The 20,817-nt window shown below is 39.8% G+C and overlaps 2 protein-coding genes across 3 annotated transcripts; one reads left to right on the top strand and one right to left on the bottom strand.

Annotated features, from left to right (window-relative positions):
• Positions 1-876: 876 nt before the first annotated feature.
• Positions 877-9,594, top strand: LOC140950611 (ATP-dependent RNA helicase DDX51-like). 2 transcript variants are annotated; one of them, XM_073399849.1, is made up of 7 exons: positions 877-1,162; positions 2,233-3,592; positions 4,483-4,707; positions 5,185-5,399; positions 6,370-6,541; positions 7,965-8,215; positions 8,461-9,594. In XM_073399849.1, exons 2-7 carry the CDS (start codon positions 2,322-2,324, stop codon positions 8,721-8,723), a joined length of 2,397 nt encoding a protein of 798 aa, XP_073255950.1. In that variant the 5' UTR covers positions 877-1,162; positions 2,233-2,321; the 3' UTR covers positions 8,724-9,594. The 2 variants fall into 2 exon arrangements, with proteins under 2 accessions (XP_073255950.1, XP_073255952.1); XM_073399851.1 differs by lacking the exon at positions 877-1,162 and adding an exon at positions 1,888-1,932.
• Positions 9,595-9,839: 245 nt separating this feature from the next.
• On the bottom strand, positions 9,840-19,562 carry LOC140950629 (hormone-sensitive lipase-like). Its single transcript, XM_073399870.1, has 7 exons — positions 18,626-19,562; positions 15,751-15,990; positions 14,972-15,151; positions 14,525-14,635; positions 12,507-12,693; positions 10,915-11,912; positions 9,840-10,629 (listed from the first exon to the last, which is right to left on the bottom strand). The coding sequence occupies exons 1-7, from the start codon at positions 19,187-19,189 to the stop codon at positions 10,399-10,401; spliced, it is 2,511 nt and encodes an 836-aa protein (XP_073255971.1). The 5' UTR covers positions 19,190-19,562; the 3' UTR covers positions 9,840-10,398.
• Positions 19,563-20,817: the final 1,255 nt, after the last annotated feature.

Genomic DNA, 20,817 nt, shown 5'->3' with positions numbered 1-20,817 from the left:
CCCATGGTTTTGGTCCAAAAATGGCCATTTTTCCAACTTTTTTTTTTTAGGCAATATAAGCCAGGAAAATGTCTTTTACGATATTCTAGCACGAAAAAACGCCTTTTTAGGCTATAAAAACAACAAGTTCAAAAAGGTCGAAAATTGACATTTTTCCAAAGGGGCTAACCCATGGTTTTGGTCCAAAAATGGCCATTTTTCCAACTTTTTTTTTTAGGCAATATAAGCCATGAAAATGTCTTTTACGATATTCTAGAACGAAAAAACGCCTTTTTAGGCTATAAAAACAACAAGTTCAAAAAGGTCGAAAAATTGACATTTTTTCAAAGGGGTTAACCCATGGTTTTGGTCCAAAAATGGCCATTTTTCCAACTTTTTTTTTTTAGGCAATATAAGCCAGGAAAATGTCTTTTACGATATTCTAGAACGAAAAAACGCCTTTCTAGGCTATAAAAACAACAAGTTCAAAAAGGTCGAAAAATTGACATTTTTCCAAAGGGGTTAACACATGGTTTTGGTCCAAAAATGACTAGCAGCTAAATACAGGAATTGCACCGACCTGTGATTGGAAGATAAAAATAGTATGTCAGTGGCGATGACGTGACAATTCGTTACGTTAGCCGGTTCAAGAGTAATGGTTTTTACACGAAAAAGACAGTCCACAGGAAAATACAATATGATATTAAATATTTCTCAAAGACAAACAGTGCAGTATTCTTTTGAAGTCGGCTGACTCGCTAAGAGTCAATGTCTTATCGAAGTTGAAGTTCAACTGTCGCAAATCGGATAACTTCCCTGAGTGATTCTGAGATGAAACCTTTTGTCTGCATCCACATTGATCTTAGATTTTACCACTTACATATTGAAGAAAGGTCATAAACAGAGCTTCAATGTCCACGTACACCCGACTGAACCTCGGTGCGATTCCTGCAGATACCGCTGTTCATACTAAATGCAGGAATTGCACCGGACGCGTTCTCGTCCCCAGAGTTTTTTTTTTTGAAACCGCGACAAGACATCGATCCCTTTTCAATATAGTCTTGCGACAAAGGTCTGTATTAAAAAAATTAATACTGTTGTTGGAGGGCATGCAATGAATCATGCTAAAGTTTCTATTGGGAACACAAGATAGAGGTACCAGGGAATCACAGGGAACAACTGTGTAAGTGACATAACTTTTTATTTAATTTTGTAGCTATTGTGCAGGGGGGGGGGGGGGGTGGGGGGGGATTCCTATACAATAGGCACAGGGCGGCTCATTAGAAAATTTAGTGTACCAAAGACTTTCTTTGACCCCTCGAGGAGTCCACTTCAACACTGTTAGCAGTAAAGTATGTGCATGGCTTTTGTAAATGGATATTTCTATATTTACTGACTTTCCACCCCCATGACATGATGGGATTTAACCAGGCTGTTTAGGTGACCATTATTTTTACATTGCTGAGGTATTTCAGATTCGATATACTCACCAAGGAGAGCATGTTACACTTGTAAAGTCAAGCAGTAAAAGAAAAAAAGGCAAAGAACAATCAGCCCGAGGTTTAGATGACCTTTAGTCAGGATCCTATAACCCCTGCTTCAGTATAATTTAACTTCGAATACAAGTGATGTGTTATTTCCAGTGGCCTAAGTCTTGTCCTATCAAGCGAAAATCAAAACGCGAGAAAATCAATAAAGTTTCCCGGGGCTATTTCATTAATGCCAAGTTGCGCATTCGACCAATGAGCGTCCGGTGTATTCTCGTTCCCAGAGCCCGTCTTTCTTGGTCACGTGCTCTTTTGTCACAACTTAGAGTGACTCTGGGGACGAGAACGTGTCCGGTGCAATTCCTGCAGTTAGTATGAACAGCGGTATCTGCAGGAATCGCACCGAGGTTTAGTCGGGTGTACGTGGACATTGAAGCTCTGTTTATGGCTTTTCTTCAATATGGATGTAAGTGGTAAAATCTAAGATCACTGTGGATGCAGACAAAAGGTTTCATCTCAGAATCACTCAGTGAAGTTATCCGATTTGCGACAGTTGAAATTCAACTTCGATAAGACATTGACTCTTAGCGAGTCAGCTGACTTCAAAAGAATACTGCACTGTTTGTCTTTGAGAAATATTTAATATTATATTGTATTTTCCTGTGGACTGTCTTTTTCGTGTAAAAACCATTACTCTTGAAACGGCTAACGTAACGAATTGTCACGTCATCGCCACTGACATACTATTTTTATCTTCCAATTACAGGTCGGTGCAATTCCTGTATTTAGCTGCTAGTGCAGAGACGACATCGTGAAGAGATTTCCTACCTAAATGCGCCCAGAATAAGATTCTTAATGGATCTTTTCAGAGTAGAGAGGTACATGGGAGAGGATGTAGACCAGGAAAATCAACAGGGTGAATCGTTAAGGTTGACACGACTGCAACGCGACATTGATAATCGAAAAAGAAAGAGAAATCTTGAAGGCAAGCACGTGTCTTCTGGTAATGAGTCGAAGGCTTTGGACCTTCAGCATCGTTTGTCGGAAGTGCAAGGAGAGGGAGCTGAGAAAGCTAAGAAAAAGAAAACAAAATTCGCCTCAGAAGGGCACAAATCAAAGAAAAAAAGGTCTTTGAATGACGACAATGATGAGACAACATCAAAATGTCCAATCATGGAAGTTTCTGATGATTATGCGTCTTTGGAGAATGAGTCAGTGGAAAAAAGACCAAAAAAGAACAAGGTGAAAGGTTCTAAAAACAATATTAAGGCAAAGAAACTTTCGACGGAGAGCTTAATTACAGAAGCTTTAGACGACGATATTGACATTTTTGTTGGTTCAGACTCTTTGTCTGAAAATTCAGGAGAGAAAAATGGTTATAAAAGGAAGGAAAAGAAATCTAAGAAAAAACGGAACACGACGTCTACCATTAAAGGTTTTACTGCAGAAGATCATGTGGAGCGAAAAGCTGAGGTATCTGTTGATTCAGAGGTGAAAATGGTTGTAGAAAAAGAGACAGACATTGAAAGAGAAGATGTTGAACATGGTGAAATTTCTCTAGACATCCCTCAAGAAAAGCTAGCAGAAGATAACAAAGAAACAGGATTTACTGTTATTGGTGGACATAAGAAGGTCAAGGAAGCAAAAAAGGTGCAAAGGATGTTACCCAAGTGGATTGCAAACCCTGTAATTATAAGCTCAGACTTTGAAAGTGCTATTCTTCCAGTGGAACAAATACCTTACCTAGATCCTTTTATAATTAATAAACTGCAAAAGCATGATATAAATCACTTATTTCCTGTACAGAGCACTGTGATCCCTTCTATTTTGTCACAGATGGAAAATTACAGCTTTTTTGGCAGGGGTGGTTACCAACCTAGCGACATCTGTGTGTCTGCTCCTACAGGAAGTGGTAAAACTCTGGCTTATGTATTGCCTATCATACAAAGCCTTCTTCAAAGAGTTGTGTGCCACTTGCGAGCCTTAGTCATACTTCCAACCAAAGATCTTGCAAATCAGGTCAAACAGGTTTTTGAAATGTTTACAGAAGAAACAAAGTTAAAGGTGGGTCTGGCTTCAGGATCAAAATCGTTTTTAAAAGACCAGGAACAGCTTGTTAATCATGGGTGAGTTTCTTTTATACTTTGTTTTATGTTATCAAGTTTCAGGCTCGATTCCAGCTGCTGTTTGTGAAAATGAGCCTGCACTCTTCCCCTTGAAAGAGTATCTCTTCATGGAGGATTATTGACTAACCCAGGAGACGGCGGAAGTCGAGCCTAATAAAATTTGAGTGATGATGTTACAGTGCCCCAGGGAAAACCTTGAACACTTGAAATATCTCAGGAATGCTATTGTCTTGCAAGGAAAAAGCCAATCAGGTGTGAGAAACTAAACCGCAAGCAAGAACGTTAATTGGTTTTTTGTTTTGTGGCCAGTCTTCACTGTGATTGGTCATAACACAATAAAAATTCCTGAGATATTTCAACTGTTGGCGGTTTTCCCGGTCACACTGCAATTTAAACACATCACCAATACTTGGAGTGCGGGAAAGGTGCCTGAACAAACTGAGGTGCCACAAACAAGCGGCGGAAGGTATCCATGACAACCGCTGTGAGTGAAATGATTGACCTTAGCAAAAGCACCGTAAAGTCACTAGAGCCTCGCAAATGCCTGAGACAGCTGGTCAGTGATTTTAACCTTGCCTAAATTAATTTAGCCACGTGAAATAGGTTTTTCATTTGAAATGACTCTAAATAAAATCAGTGCAAGGGTAACCCAGAACAGGCTCAACTATGTTTGAGCATGGGCTCTGTGAGGTTGCCTGTCATACAAATTGTAGCATATAGGACTGCTATGCTGTTTTCAGAGCATGATCTACAATACCTCCACCGCCCCCCCAAGGGAACCTCCCCTTTTCCTCTCCAAGGGAAGAATTTGCATGCAAAGGATGAACTTACATGTAACAATGTTCATTGCCGTGATGTCACATGTACACACCTGTCACTGTGTTTTGCAGTTCTGTTGGAGGTAGCAGCCGTGTTGACATACTTGTCTGTACTCCTGGAAGACTGGTTGATCACATCACATCTACTCCACACTTTGTTCTTCATCACGTACGGTTTCTTGTGATTGATGAAGCAGATCGATTGTTAGATCAGTCTTATCATGGCTGGCTGGGAAAAGTTCTCAAAGCTGCATATAACAAGCAATATACTGCAGAAGGTCCCATCAGCAATGACAGGTACAGGCATCCCAAAAAATTTATTTAACCAACAAAGAAGTCTTGACTGTGCTCTGTTCAGTAGTGAAGCACAAGAAAGGGGCTAGAGAACAAAGAAGTGAGGAGGGAAACATGAGACAAAGTTCAGTGTTTCGTCCTACTTCTTGATTGCTCTAGCCACTTCCTTTTCAGTGTTTCTGTGATCACCTCTTAATAACCATTATACAGCTAGTCAAGGTTCATCAATATACATAATTCTCAAAGCTACATGAAAAGTATTATACCTTGTGGACCACTGATGAGAAATTGCTTGCTGTAAACCATAGACAGGACTAGACTACTCTGGTCTGGCCTTTTTTTGTTCAGGTAACTATCCCTTTTTCTCTTTCGTTGTTTTCTTTTTCTGACACTAAACATTTTGAGGTGTGGAAATCATGCAGCCTCTTGATTGGTCTAGGGTACAGGATCTCATATTTTTTGTCTTTTTCATGCTTTTAGTTCCATAAGTTGTAACCTTCAAACAGTCAGAAATCCCCCTGGCCAGCAGACAGTTGCAAGTTTCAGTACCATTCAGCTGCCTCTGCAAAAACTGCTGTTCTCTGCAACAATGACCCACAGCCCAGAAAAACTTGCTCCACTACAGCTTTATCAACCTATGTTGTTTACTGTTATGGGAAATGTCAATCAGAGAGACCAAAGAGTTTCTCCTTCAGGTATTTGGCAGTTTATACTAACAGTACTAAAATAAAGCCTGACAGAAATGTGTACTTGGCACTATTTCTTACAAAAGTGGTTTGTAATTGAACCCAAAGCCCCACATGACTTCTGACTGATAATTAGCATCTTCACATTGCTGTGAATTTGCACATGAAATAAGGGAGAATTTGAACTTCAGCTTCACTTTACTTGGGTTTTTTAAAAACTGTCCATGCACACAAAATGGAAAAGGTAGTTGAGGTGTGCAGTTTCAATGGTTTTGTTACCTCACTACCGGAAGACTTCTTTACTGTGAAACTCAGAAAAACATGATTGCCAGAAGTATTTTTGGAATGTTATTGTGTTGAAGGAAATTTAAAGCCAATCAGGTATGAGAAAACTAAATTGCAAGCACCAACAGTAATTAGTTTGTATTTGTGGCTTGCTCATGTGCCTTAATCTTTTTAGTGATTGATACAACACAATAAACTATCCTGAAATAATCCAGGTATAAATTTACAGTTTTCTGAGTTTGACAGCTAACTGTTAGATTCTCTTTGTAATTCTCCTTAAACACATGAATGTTTGTAAAACAGAATGAGAATTTGGAATCAGATCAGGAGTCAATTGTAGGCTATTTTCTTGTGTACTCTGCCAATTTATTGTCTACTGCAGGGCCATAGAAATATGTTTAGAACAGAAGAGGCAACTGTATTGGCCACTACAGATGCAAGTGTCCAGGACACCCTTAAACAATAACTTTATCCAGTTAAAACACTAGCAAGTGTCTGCTCTTCGTGATAGACTTAACTGGGACAATCTCAGTGCAATGAAAATACGTATTTGTTTTCTACCGAACAGTAGCGTGACATGCAGAGCTCTCTAAGGCCAGTGACACCTGAGCACACTTGATGTTCACGTTATCGATTGATTTGCTACTGTTGCTTCAAAACTTAATGACAGCCTTGACGTGCCATTATCTCTTAGTTTCCACAGACCCCTCTGGCGCTTCAGTTCGATACAGCATTCCAGAGGGCCTGACAGAATACATGACAGTTTGTAACAGTGGAGAAAAACCCTTGGCAGTGTTGTACTTCTTAACACAGCTCAAGTTTCAGCGAGTTTTGTGTTTTGCATCATCACTGGAAGCTACACACAGGTACAGTAGATCAACACCAACCTGTAAAAGCAGGCATGATGCCAGTTATTGTCACTTGGCTTCCTTTTTTGTTCCGATAGTGACCCAAATCCAACTTCTCCCCACAATAACACTGCATGATCAAACAGACAGGTCATAAGAATGAATCAAATGATCACCAAATATGAAATGTTGTGATGTTAAAACAAATTCTCTCAAGCAGTACCATAAGGAATGTATGAGGAACAGTGTGGAGAAGATGCATGTTATGTTGGGGCTTAAAGGGTTAAATTGACATGTGCAACCCATGCCACTCAGCAAGTTCTGTGTTTTACAAATTGTTAGCTGTTAACAGTTTTACTCTTACAGCTGTACATTACTTTTTGGGCAGAGAGAAAGGACAACTAAATATTCATCTGCATTTACAAACTTGTGGAAATTTTCAATACGATAGAACCTTGATATACATTGTGTAATAAGTGAACCTTTATATAATTACCAAGTCCTCAGTAAAAGGAATGATTTTCTTTTCCACAGTAATAGTGAGATACCGGTATATGGGAAGGAACCTTAGTATAATAGAACCTTGTTATAGCTTCAAATTTTGTCAGTCCCTTGGCATCCCTAGAGAGTGATGGATAGGAGAAAGCCCTGGGAAGGAGGTTGGGTTCCACCATAGTTTTCAAAAGAAAGTTTTTGACCCAAAATTTAATTGTTTTTTCAGAATTTACTTTTTTAAAATACTAAAACGCTAATATTGCGTCCTGTGAAAGTACATGTACTGTTGATGAGGTTTCAGTACATTTAATTGTAGGTGTAACACACGTTGAGAGACTAAAAAAGTTGGAGCTGCAAAAATTAGTGACTGTATGATTGCAATGATGATGAAATCTAAATAGACCTGTATTTTGCTTTGTTTTTCTGTTGCCCCAATGTGGATTTAGTAAGCATTCTTTTTCAAACTGATTCTTCTTGTGCACTCTTTTTCCCAGAAAGATAGAGTTCAGATTACAGGGTCATAGAGCAAAAATTGTTATTACAGTCAATACTGTTAACCCTTTAAGCCCCAATATCCACATCCAAATTCTCCACACTGATCTCCATACATTTCCTTTAAGAATTAGTTGAGAGAATTTGATTAAAGATCATGGAATTTTCTCAATGATGATCATTTTATTAATTCTCATAACTTTATCTCTTGACAGTGTATGGATATTGTTAGGAGAAAATTGTTGTTGGTCACTATTGGGACTTAAAGGGGCCATAGAAAGTGTTGGTATTAACGTGTTGTCCATATTAAGCAGGTTGAATTTCTTTGCCCAGAAGAGCAAACTGTCCGCACTAAGCAGGGTTTGATTTAAATATTTCCTACCTGTAGGCAAGACAGCCTAAACTGTCTGCTTTGGACCACAAACCAAAAATGAAATCTTTTTATTTTCAACAGACTGTATCTTCTTGTGAAGCTCTATGGTGGAGTAGAAGTTGCCGAATACTCCTCTAGTTTGACACCACAACAGCGTAAGGCAGTCCTCAGAGATTTCCGATCAGGCAAAGTTCAGCTTCTCATCTGCTCAGATGCCATGGCAAGAGGAATGGACATCGAGGATGTGTTGTTTGTGATCAGTTATGATGTGCCCAACTTTATCAGGAGTTATATTCATCGTGTGGGTAGGACGGCAAGAGCTGGGAACAAAGGTATGTACTATATAGTACACAGGACTGCAAGCTGACTGCTGGATATCACACACACCAGACAATAGCTCAATGGCAGTCAAGTGAAATTAAACTAAAGGAATAACTTCAAAGCTAAGGCTGTCATTTTGAGTGTTCAAAGGTCATTTCCTGGCCAATACACTGTGATTATTTTTTTTGCTTTTTTTACTCACCGGAAAACTTTTATTAAACTCCATTGTGTATTTTTGTTTCTTTATGTTTACCAGGTACTGCCATCACACTTTTACACAGTGAAGAGGTACATCATTTCAGAGAACTGATAAAAAAAACTGGGCGTGAAAAGATCCCGAAATACAACATAAAAGAAGACAAACTTCAATCAATGGTGGACAAATACCAGGAAACACTGGAAAGACTACAAGATGCTGTCAAGTTGGAGAGTCAAAAGAAATCACAGCCAAGAGGAAAGCAACAAATAACAAAGTTGTTACAAGAACAGTTAATGAACAATCTTGAACAAAAACGGTGAAATACTGGCAAAATGTTGGCTTCAGTGAGCCAGCGGACAGAACAAACTGAATTATTCTTTATAGAGGCAGCAAAAATTTCAGGAGATGATATCAATGGCCTTGAACCAAACGACTAAAACATGATTCATTCTTCTTTCATGAAATATTGCTTTATTTCCTTTAGTTCTATTAAGCATTAAATTAATAAAGTCATCTCAGCATTTCAAGCACAAAAACTTGTTTACATTCGCTTTGTATCATTAAATAAAAGTGTATTTGACCCAAAATGAATTAACATTTTTGTACAGTAGCAACCCAAAGATAAATCCATAGAAAAAATACCACCTCTCACCCCAAAATTTGATAGTATCGCATTAATGAGTGAACAATATTTCTAACAACAGAGTGCAGAATACAAAATAAGGTTTGAAAAATTGATGCTAAAATTTCACTGTATAAGTATGTATAAGCAATCCTTGCCTGCAAGGGGTACTGATATGCAGAATTCATTATTCTAGATCTTCTGAAACTCAAGGTCATTGCTCATTGCTATAATATTCCTCAAAAAACATGAAATGTTTGGGACTTTCAAGGATAAGCAGTGCCAGATTAAGAAGGGCATTTGCTACGAAATGTACAACTCCCAGTCAAGAAAATTGTGTAAAATGCCCATGCTAACGTACATAACGTTGCTACTAGTCTAAGTAGCTTGTGAAATTTACCATGGGGGACTGCTTTAATCCATTCACCCAAGTGCTTTGGCCATAAAGGTGCAACAAGAACACCTGCCAAAAGCTGCTGTCCTCTCTGATCCTAAACTACTTTGCCTCTTGCATTATTATTTAGTTGTCTTATGTTCTCCCCTGGCTTATAACTGCATGTTTTGAATCCCACCTTACAGGATTTTGCTCAAATAATTTTTAACACTTACGGTGCTTTCCATTCAATCAAAACTTTCAAAAATTTGCAAACAGCAACAAATGGTGCAGAAAATTTTCAGAAATTGCAAAAGCTGCTGAATTTCCAAAATGCGAACCACTCAACTAAAACTTCTAGAAATTCTGGGAGCAAAGTTGAATGGAAAGAAAACTACCAAGACAAAATTTTTTTGGAAAAATTTTGGTATACCTCGTGAGGTTGTCCCCTTTTTCAGAAATTTTGGAAAATGCTGTTCTCTTCGCTACTGGAAGTTGCGGAAAATTCAAAACAGATGTTTTGCTTGAATGGAAAGCGTCCCTAGCTTTTACTACAGTTATAACAAGCCTTCTTCCTATGGGATAAGGCCTTGAACTCCCCCCTCCAAAAAAATATGAAAGTGCATGTCTGTTGGTGAGTGAATGCAGCCTTTAACTTCTGGAAAAAATATAAGTGCCTGTCAGAGAGAGTGGCTCCTTCTTTCCAAGATTACTGCTTGTACATGAAGGTTTTCGGTTTCTTAGCCTCATGATAAAGCAACCAATCAGAAGAGCAGCCATCACATTTGTTGCAAAAAAGATGCTCTGCGCATTGCTAGAACTGAATGAAACAAACTTGAGTGTGGCTGCTTTGACCTGCATACAATAAACTTCAAGTGTGGGAGAATACTTTTCTTACAATTCTGGAATGTCCTGCAATTCTCCTTAAGAAAAATAACTAAAGACAACCAGTTTTACCAGGCAAAAGCCCTTTGATGCAGTTTACCATTACCTTAAACACTTAGTACACTGGGGGCTTTTCCACGGTTACTTTTCGTTTTCCAGATAAACTTCTCTTTAAGCAGACGATACATAGTTCATTTCCCTCCCTAGAATCTTGGCTGACAAGATGAAAGCTCAGAAATCCATGGGGTAAATCTTCTAAGATGTAAAGTTCCACATCCTTTTCCAAGGAGCGAAGCCTTCGTGCAAACTCAACGGAGTCATCCAAGATGGGATCCAATGAACACGCCTGTAGTGGAAAAAAATACAGTCAAACCTCTAACTATAAACTCTTGAGTTTCAAGAGTGACCAACATCAATTTTCTCCCAAAAACATAAATACATATGAAAAGAAAAGGTGATAAGAAGGAATGAAATGATCCCTAAGGGAAAATGCTTTGATCTTTCAACAAATTCTCTCATGGTTTTTTTTGTGTGGATATTGGGGCTTAAGTGTCCATCATTAAAGATTGGACAAGTGGCTGCTAAGACTAAGGGGCGATCATCATGGCACGGTAAAATCAAAGAAACATACCACTAAATCAATTGGAGGCAAACTTCTCAGCATTTCATCAGAGGCCAGAAGAGGAGACATATATGGATTCTTAGCAATAGGCAAAGACACTTGGGACATAGATGTGGTCCTTTCATGAGTATCTTCTGTGTGTTCCACTCCCTGGTCCCCCTCTGGTGGTGTCCCCGCCTCCAGGTAGGGCTCATCTTCAGGTACATCCAGAGGAAAAAGTAGGAGCTCTTTGCTGGGGTTTCCTGGTGACTCTACAACATTTACCACATGGCACTCCTCTATGTCACTATGGTAGTGCACTGCTATGTGCTCTGAGTCATCCCCTTGGGCATGTTTACTCCTCTGAGGGCTTAAGGTTTGGCTTGGTGTACTGTCCTGCGAGTGTTTTCTTGACTGTGGATGTTGTGAATGTTCCGATGAAGTAGAGGAACTGTTCCCACCATGCTCTTTGTCTTCATTGTGTTTGGGCATTTCAGAGTTGAAATTCTCCTGACAATGCAGAATTCCATTACACTGCGGCAACTGCTTAGGGCTACTATGACAACCAGAAGTTTCATTTGGATCAGACATGATCTCACTGTTTCGAGTTATAGACTGTGGTGAGCTTAAACAGCTGTGGAAACTCTCGCCGCTTGCCTGTGGGCTTGCTTCCAAAAAACTGTTTTCCCTGTGCTTGCTGTCCCTGGACCCCACTCTCAGCAGACGTAACAGGGAGTTTGTTTTCTTTCTTTTATCGGATATATTCACAGGCTCACTACTCTTGCCAGTTAGAGATTTGATCGAATTCTTGGTGCAGTCATCAAATGGTGACTTTCCCATGCCAGAGTAAGCCGCTAAGCATGCACCAAGTACTCCGGTGGGTAATAGTGGGTCCATGAGGCTAAGGAGACGAGATGGTGAAGGCACCCACTGCACATTGAATGGTGAGTATGCAGCAAGAATGGAGTCGGGAACTCGAATGCCATATTCTGCTGCTCGCAAGCTCAATGATACAGACAAGTTACCACCTAAGGGGTAGGCAAAGATCATGCAATCGAGATTAGGACAAGGCTACCCACATTACTTCAACAATATTAATTCCAGACACTTAAATGCTAAGTTTTTTCTAACATTTTAAATTGATAATATCATTTGTAGCTAAAACAAGAAGGTAAACAAAAAGGGCAAATAACACTGAATGAACAGCAAACCCCATTCAGACTCTCAAGGTCAGCGTCCTACACTAAACTTTTTGTGGCTCATTGCACCAGTGTTGAGAAAAGACACTACTTATTGTAAGTGAACACAAACAGAAAAAATGGTGCTTGAGCCAGCTAAAAGACTATGTGCTTTTGGAGTTTTAATCTTGTACAACTTACAAAGTAATTTCTTCACAAGCTACATTTGGGCAGCCATTACGGTTTTTACAATTTCAAACATGGTAGCCATACCACCAGTTAATAAATGCCACAAAATCATAAGTGGAAAATGGTTACAATTCACTATTGCCCTTTGCAAAACTGAAGCTAACAACATGAGATTTGCAGAGGCCAGTGGACTGAAAAAGGAACACATGTTACTCTATGAACCCTGTGATGATAGACTCTGGAAAAAGGCACTACCTGCAGAATCTCCAGCTACACATACACGCTTGCCATTAGTGCCAAGGTGATGGAAGTTGTTCAAACACCAAGCATACACAAAGAAGCACTCCTCCAGCGCCCGAGGGAAGGGTGCTTCGGGGGCGAGTGAATAATCTATAGATAAGATAGGCACACTCAGTTCTTTGGCCCAGGATCGAAGATACATCTGAAAGATAAAAACACTCTGTATAATGCAGGGTCCACAACTGCAAGCGGCCTGTAGCCTGCATGACAGATGTTGGCACGAGAGAAATGCGAGCGGAGCACAAGGAGGTCCCTCCTTCCTCGCGCACCCCTGGCATTTCTCCCACGCCCAAAATCCCCTTTCCCCTCATCTTTGAATGCCTGCCATGCAGGCTAAGTGGTGGGTTGTCAATGTGCCTACAAATTGAGAGATGGCAACATGAATTACAGGGCTAGTCAAGTCGCCAGTAGGATAAGTTTCCAGTCCAGTATTTGAAACAGTTGTTGGAGGATCAGGAGATATTTGTTTACCATTAAAACTCAACTTATGTGCCATCCTGCCAACATTGTAGCTTCCTTGTAAACTAGCTAAGGATAATAGTTAAGGAAAATGAACATAAAATGTCCAAAGCATTCAATTTTTTCATTTCTTATTGTTAAAAAATAAAATTTTGCGACTATTTTTTACTATCTGACAACCACAAACTTTTATCTAGTTACCATGATGTCAAGTTAATTTTGGAACCTGTATTGGCCAACATTCATTCATTACAAAATAGGATACCACTGATCACATACATGTATGAGTACTTCAAGTTTTTTTTAGAACCAATTTGCATCTCCCTAGATATATTGGTTTTCATACAATCATAATATAAATAACTTCTAAACTGTAATGTACACTGTACTTGATAGTTCGTAATGACAAATGCAATGGGAAAAATATTAAGAAACAGATTGTATCCATTTTTTTGTCAACACCCAAATCATTACAGAAATGTGGGTAGGATTCAGCTCTCCAAGAAGGGCTGAGAAGGGCCATGAACGGCTGTTTAAACCCTTTTAACAGCCCCAAGATCCACAAACAAATTCTCCAGACTAATTTCCATTCATTTCTTTTATAAATAGCTGAGAGAATTTGCTTTAAGATCAAAGCATTCTCCCTTTGGTAATCAATTTAGTAATTCTCATAACCTTTACTATTGATGATCCACTGATGTTGTTAGGAGAAAATTGATGTTGGTCACTCTTAAGACCTGAAGGGTTAAACACTGTGTATTTATTTACAGTGATTTCAGTAAGTTTCAAAGGCTTTTGGGGTTAAAAGTATTGAATTTTCAAGGACATTCTGGGACCAAGTGCGTTCTCAAGGACTTTTAAAGGCCTATGTGAACCATTGATTATTATAAAATAACTAAGATAGTACGCGCGCTCTGATTGGCCGAGAGCAGTGTTTGCATGAGAGTATGTAAACATGGTTGTGGCGTCAAGTTGTTTGGCTTTTCGAGCGCTAATCACGCAAGCACCAAATTTGAAAAAGTTTTCGAGTTCAAAGCTCGACAAGTTTACTTTATTTACCCATTCCTTCGTCGGCTGAAACATGGAAAATCGTTACAAAGAAGGTGAGTCAACTTTTCTTCGCTTAAGCTGACATTTTAAGCGAGAAAACTCCGTATTTTGCAAAACATCTTTTTGCAAAACAAGAACTCATTACGCGTGCAAGACTTCGTTGACAAGATTTTGCGACTGGTAAGAATTTCTCTTTTAATCAGTGCCATACAAAGAGTTTTGCGTTTTTTTCTAGGGAAAGTTATTTTATAAAAGCAATAGAAAACTTTTTTCCTCTGTTTGCATAGCCTGATATAAACACTCGAGGCGTTGGGAGAATTCTCGACGGTTATGCAAACCCTCGACTTCGTCTCGGGTTTGCATAACTGTCTCGAATTCTCCCAACCCCTCTCGTGTTTATATCAGGCTATGCAAACACGGAAAACGTTTTCTATTGCTTAAATAATAGGCTGCATGTGTTGTACCTCATGTGATTTAGATGACTGGGCCACAAACCCTCCGCCATGAACATGAACCAACAGACCATCACTTTTTGGTTTTGGCGATTGTCCATGGTGTGTGGTACCATCCTTACTCTGGAAAATAACAAAATATCCATAAAGTACTGTTACAAATATTAATAACTATAAATCTCAATGTATTAGTATTCACTAAGCAACCTAAAATATGACAAAAACCTAATAATAATTATTAGGTGTTCTCACAGGAGTCTAGTTGTCTAACTTAACTGACAAGACTGTTCCCTTAGATGACCTCAAAATCACAGATGCAAACAGGTTCTTTAAGTACAAAAAGCTTTCTGTTTTGTTGCATGGCCTTATAGACAAAGGCAGCCTCTAAAATGACACACTCAACTTCCTGCTGCTGTTAGAAAGTCCACGAAGGAGATTAAAATAAAATTAAGATCATACCTGACCCTTCCGCCACTCAGATGACAATAGGCGCACTTGAACCGGTGCCAGACCTGACCATGAACAGGGCGGGGCAATGGTTACTGTCTCACCATTGGCTTGTTTGAGTTCAAATGGCTCAGGTGGGATAAGGAATACCCTGTTCACCTTCATAGCTGAAGAAACCAACAAGGGAACATGCTAAAACATAATAAAAGAATTTCAGAACAATTGGACACAAGAAGTCTCTGAGAGTAAATAGGGGGGTTCATTAACAGGAAGGTTGCTTCTTTTTGCCTTCAGTGTTTATTAGATTTGTCCTTAACCGCTTGCCCTTATCTTTGGCGATCTCTAGAGTCCATCACAAAGGTTACATCCACTTACTACCTCTCTGCCATGGCCACATTTCTCTGATTCTAAGATAGCCATTGCATAGACTAAGTTTTTTAAACCAAGAGAATATTCATGATAGCAGCCTGCAAAGACAGTTGTGTCTAATGGCCCAGGGCTAGTGGATTTTGCTATCAGGCTGGTGAATTCTGTTCTTAACTTGCCCAATAGGTAAGTGTTTTTTAGGGAATTCAAATTAAAGAAGAATTGTAATCAATCTTGCTCATCATTTGGGCAAGCTCAAACGAATCTCAAGCTGGTACATTCTAGCTACATGTACAGCTTGCCTGAATGGCAAGCTGTACACTGACTTTCTTTTCACCCTTCATAGGAAACCTAAGACCTGCCCCCTTGTCATACCCCACTGTTTTGTATTCTTCAGATTTCTCTTAAGAGGTCTAATGACTAACCTGGATTCCGAAACCCTCAGTTAAACTCCAAAAAGCTTTGCAAAAATCCATGTTAGTCTTCTGCGTAACATCCACTATCTGCTTTGCTCTCATCTCAGGATTCACGGTGTACTTGCCACTGTTCAGGAAGGATATTGCAGCAAGTGCCACACTGCTTGTTTTGTGTTTATGATAACCCTCAGCAAATGATGCCATGGCAACACAGACCATATGTAGGAAATTTCGCAAGCCGACAGAAAACTAGAAAGAAGTGAGTAATTTAAATTTAGCCAGCTAAATCAACTCCTGAGGGTGACAAAGGCCAGGGCCCAGTTGTCTCGAAGACCAATAAGTGCCAACCCAGGGTCAAATTTTAATCCCATTGTCTTTTTCTTTTGTTCAAAAGCATTTTCTTGAATAATTTTCTCTTTCCTTTTTAGACCATCCAATCATAAAAATGTAGACAAAAAGGTTTAATCTGAATTTGCTATCTAAGTTTTCCTATCTGAATTAAAATTTTGCACTGACCCTACATTATCTTGACTCAGCTTTGAAAACAACCCGACCCTGGTGATCAAAAAAGTCACCTTCTTGGGCTCACTCCAGTGGACAATTTACTCAATAACTCATTTTTTTCTTGTAGGATAGTGCACTGCCATCAGGAGCTGGAACAACATCAAAAAGAGATGTATGGCAGAGCCTCGAATACATGTAACAGATCATCATTAGCCAATTACTTAACTTTGATTTTTGGTGAAATTCTCCTCAAGAGGAAATCTCGATCAGTTCACAAAATGGTCTTGTTTTCCTCTGGAGTTGTCAACTTTGGGTTTGGGAGTAATTACTCCCCAACAAAAACCAGGGAAATGCTGCATTAAACACCTTGAAGTTTAATTCTTATCTTCAAAAACATCAACGCTTAAGAATTTTGTGGTTTCACAAGTTCTTACTCTCAAATTTTGGCAAAACACTGTGTTTAGCACAATGACTTTGTTTTCTTCTATATTCATGCCTAGCCCCAAGCAGTCGTGAAGGTTTTCAACCCTCCTTTCCACTTATGTCTAAAATTGTTGCCTGCCCATTGGGCAACTTTTTATTAAAACACCCTAAACTGATGGATCTCTCCACAAGCTCTGTGCTATTGGACAAGAGTACTATCATGCCTTCTGAATCTAGGGTCAGCGTGCAAAGAAAGTAGTGTCCGATAGCCCAGGGCTAGTGGATTTTGCTATTGGGCTGGTGAATTCTGTTATTAACTTGCCCGACAGGCAAGTGAATTTTTTTGAGGAAATATTCAAATTACAGAAGAACTGTGAAATCAATCTGCTCATCAAAACGTTTTTGGGGCTAGTTGAAATGATATTAGGGCTAGTAAACGTTAGCTTCAGCTTGCCCGAATGGCAAGCTGTAAAAATGACTTTCTTTGCACCCTGTAGGTTTTATGGTCACGTCGCCCCAAAGTCATTTTGCCTGAAATCAGAGTTATATAATTATTGTCTAAAATGTTTAGTCAAGGCGCCCAAAATCCTGAGTTAGGTGGCTCAAAATTTTATCATGCTCAACAATATCCTAGCATCCCTTTTACCATTTGCTGGGCTTCTTTTGTCTCATCCAAGATTATAGAATGAGATATATTACTCATTTATCGCACTTGTTTCTTGTTATTCAAGGGTTGAAGAGTGAGTTAAAGAGTGAGATATATTTGATGGTTATATCGCTTGTTTCAGCGCATTATGTTCATTATGGTTTAAAGAATGATATATTAACACACACTCTTTATTTAAAAAAATCAACTTTACTTCTTTGTGCACTTCACCTGATAAAATTCGGGCGACATGACTCCACTTTTCGGGCTACTTAACCCTGGTTTCAGGTGTCATAACTTTCACATGAGATGACTTTTGGGCAACCTGACCGGTTACTGAATCTAGCCTGCAAGGCTGAAATACAGAGTGGGGGCCGAGGTATTTATGCAATTGATCCTTTGGGTCTAGATCCACTGATCAGGCTATGGCTCGCATAATATGCCCCCACTCTCAATACCCACCATGCACGCTATTCTAGATTGGAAGCCATAAATTTATACTCCATCATGCAGGGATCCCAAATAAGAGTCTCCGTATGTTTTTTTTTTAACAAAATTGAAGTTACAACCAAATCATCATAATTTCAAAGAGATGATCTTGGTGATCAAAGTAATGATCACCAAGTTTGACAATGTAAGTCGAGCAACGACTGCACAGAAACCTGCCAAAAACTGTGTCGTACATTCAGAGTTTTTGTTTTCCTTATTTTCTTATTTCTGTCGTTGCGGAGGTTGCACTGAGCTTGCTAGTACTGTTACCATGTAAAACAATTCTTCATACCATATTTATTCGAATAAGCGCCCAACCTCGAACTAGCACCCATCCGAAAGGCAGAAAAAGTTAATAAGCGCTCAGCCTCAAATAAGCTCCCACCCCCTCCTTCTCCCAATCGAACTCAAATAAGCACTCACCGCCACCCCACCCACTTGAGTGAATAAATTCTAATCTTTACAGAAACCTTGCTTTGTTACTTCTTTGCATTTTGTTATTAGCATTTATTGTTTTGTTGCAAAATAAACATACTTCACTTGCTGAAAATGGTGAAAAGTTAATAAGCGCCCAGCCTCAAATAAGCACCCACTTCGAATAAGCGCCCACTCTCAAGGTCCAAAAATTTAATAAGCGCAGAGGGCGGTTAATCGAATAAATACGGTATGCGACAATTTCATGGAAAATGCGTAATGAAATGGACATTTGCAGGTACCCATACACAAGTTCGACGAACCCTCCACAGGAATTTCCTCAGAGCTTGTCCTGGTTTTATATACATTGTACCCTGCAGGGGTAGTAACAGCATGAACACGACTCACCTGGAATCCTAGAGTTCTACCATAAAAACACTCTCTATCCAATTGCTCCACTTCGAGCATGACTTTAGAGTCAAAACACTCCGGGAATAAATTGTTCGGGACGCTGTCCTCAATGACGATTCTTGCAAACTGTAATAACTCTGAAGTACGGTGAAAAAGATTCGCAAACGCTTCCATTTCCAGGCTATAGTGATGGGAACGAAAATAAAACCTATCTCGATGTGATTGGCAATACGCGGCCAGCTCTGTGACAGAACGGATGCACTGTTCAACAAGTCTTATCAAGCTCCGATATCCATTTCCCTTAACGTCGCTGCTGTAATCATACAAGGGAGCCGTCCGTGCAAGTAAAATCGTGCTTTCTTCCATCACGTCAATGGTTGTCAGCATCAAGTTAAAGCTATCGTAAAATCTCTTGTATACTGTCTTGGATGTGTATTTTTCGAAATATTCTGTGTTGTCGACGAGGATTCGTTTCAGGTGCCGAAAAAGCAAAGGGAGATCACCGTAGTCTCCTAAGTTGAGGTCGGGTTCGGGTGATTTTGTAACCGGCTGCGACGCCATCTTGAAAACGCCGGTAAGTCGTCCGCAGATAAGAGTGTTTACATATGCAATTAAAAGAAATCTTCATAATTTCCAAACGCCTCGATTCTCCTCAAAGACTTCCATTTAGGTGAGATCTGCTCACTAACAGAAACGTTTCTCATTTTCAATCACGTAAAAAGCACCGAGCTAATGAGGCCAGTTTGACACCGGTAAAGGAAAGCCTTTTTCGAGCGTAAAACGAATCACAACGTCACGCTTATAATTATCAGATGCACCAATTCATGACCAAAAAGCCTATCACAAGACTTGATTAGAATATCTTCGGTATTTCTCAGATTAAATGTTTACACCCCTTCCACTTACGCCAATACTTTTTCACCCCGCAAGCCAAAACATCAACCCACAAAGTGTCGTTTCCAGCCTCGTTCGCATGATGACAGGAAAATTGAACTTTGGACTGGACAAACCCTGCACTGGACCTATGGAATATCACAGCACAAGCTCCACTCGTGACGAGATTTACAAGTCATAGTCTTCCCTTCCATAGCTTGCAATTTTCTCAATGACGCTGGAAAAGCGGTTTAAATTATGCTTTCAAATATAGTAAATGTGCAGAAGTGAGTCCCGCTGGGGTCCTCTTACTACAGTGTTTTAATATACTAGGGCCGCACTAAAACAAAGCCCCTTTTTGCCTTTTGAAGCATCGGACATTGCTTCAAAGTTAGCCTGCTTTTAATAAGTCAAGCACGTCTAGTTTATTCCACTACACTTTATTTTGTAGGTGTTATCAGGAGCCTATGATGGGCTCCTGGTTTTATTTAGGGTTTTAAGCCGAAAGAAAAATCTTCCTTGCTGTTCGCCAGATCCCGCCAGCTACACAGACTAGTTCAAAGTCCAAAAAACCTCTCCTTTAGACATTTGTACCGCGATTAGTCTATTATTTTTATTTATTTATTTATTTGGAGATCGTAGACCGAAAGCATACGCAAGGAGCGAGGGCGCAAGCCCGAGGAAATCCTCTCTCCACCACAATCCCTCCTCGCCGCGCGTGGATCTGCAAAAGTTAATGAAATGCGTAGTCATCGCAGGAGCATTTGAAAACAACAGTTTATGCAAAATTGGTAGGTGGAGGGCTGGGGGGGACAAAGTGTATTATGGAGTATTAGAAAATATTCCCAATGTAAATCAAGTGATAATACTCTGAGGCCCAGTTTTTAGTGTCGTCACAGGGAGAGCGTTACGGGACGACACTAAAAAACGGCTGTGTAGCAGACTACGTCCACTAGACTACGAGTAGTCACCATTTTTCCTCAGGGATAGCAGAGCGAGCGAAACGTGAGCGCGCGTGAAATCTCGCCTTTCTCGCGTGGGGTGATTTTGACGCGCGCTCGCGTTTCGCTCGCTCTTCTATCCCTGAGGAAAACACGTCCACACGTATCCGGCGAACCCGGCATATGAATCCGCATCTTTGTAAAGCCGCCCTCCAGAGTTGACATTTTTGAATACGCTATGAATCCGGAATCGTGAGGACGCTAAATCCGGTTATTTTTTCATCCGGTGACATAACAAAATCGAGCCCAGCGAAAGGCAGTGCAAGATGAAAATTTCGCGCGCACAACGCATGCTCTGTTGCCAATACTCCCAGA

Source organism: Porites lutea, chromosome 10 (genome assembly GCF_958299795.1).
Source record: "Porites lutea chromosome 10, jaPorLute2.1, whole genome shotgun sequence".
Lineage (NCBI taxonomy): Eukaryota > Metazoa > Cnidaria > Anthozoa > Scleractinia > Poritidae > Porites > Porites lutea.
The sequence above is the reverse complement of the archived record's forward strand: the minus strand, read 5'-3'. Positions and strand labels throughout refer to the sequence as shown.

Excerpts from the sequence above, each read along its gene's own strand:
- LOC140950611 (XM_073399849.1), top strand. The coding sequence starts at position 2,322 with ATGGATCTTTTCAGAGTAGAGAGGTACATGGGAGAGGATGTAGACCAG. Across the intron at positions 4,708-5,184 it reads GGTCCCATCAGCAATGACAG|TTCCATAAGTTGTAACCTTC; the intron begins GTACAGGCATCC and ends TCATGCTTTTAG. Across the intron at positions 5,400-6,369 it reads CCAAAGAGTTTCTCCTTCAG|TTTCCACAGACCCCTCTGGC; the intron begins GTATTTGGCAGT and ends ATTATCTCTTAG.
- LOC140950629 (XM_073399870.1), bottom strand. The coding sequence starts at position 19,189 with ATGGCGTCGCAGCCGGTTACAAAATCACCCGAACCCGACCTCAACTTA. Across the intron at positions 15,991-18,625 it reads GTAGAACTCTAGGATTCCAG|TTTTCTGTCGGCTTGCGAAA; the intron begins GTGAGTCGTGTT and ends ACTTCTTTCTAG. Across the intron at positions 11,913-12,506 it reads TGTAGCTGGAGATTCTGCAG|GTGGTAACTTGTCTGTATCA; the intron begins GTAGTGCCTTTT and ends CCTACCCCTTAG.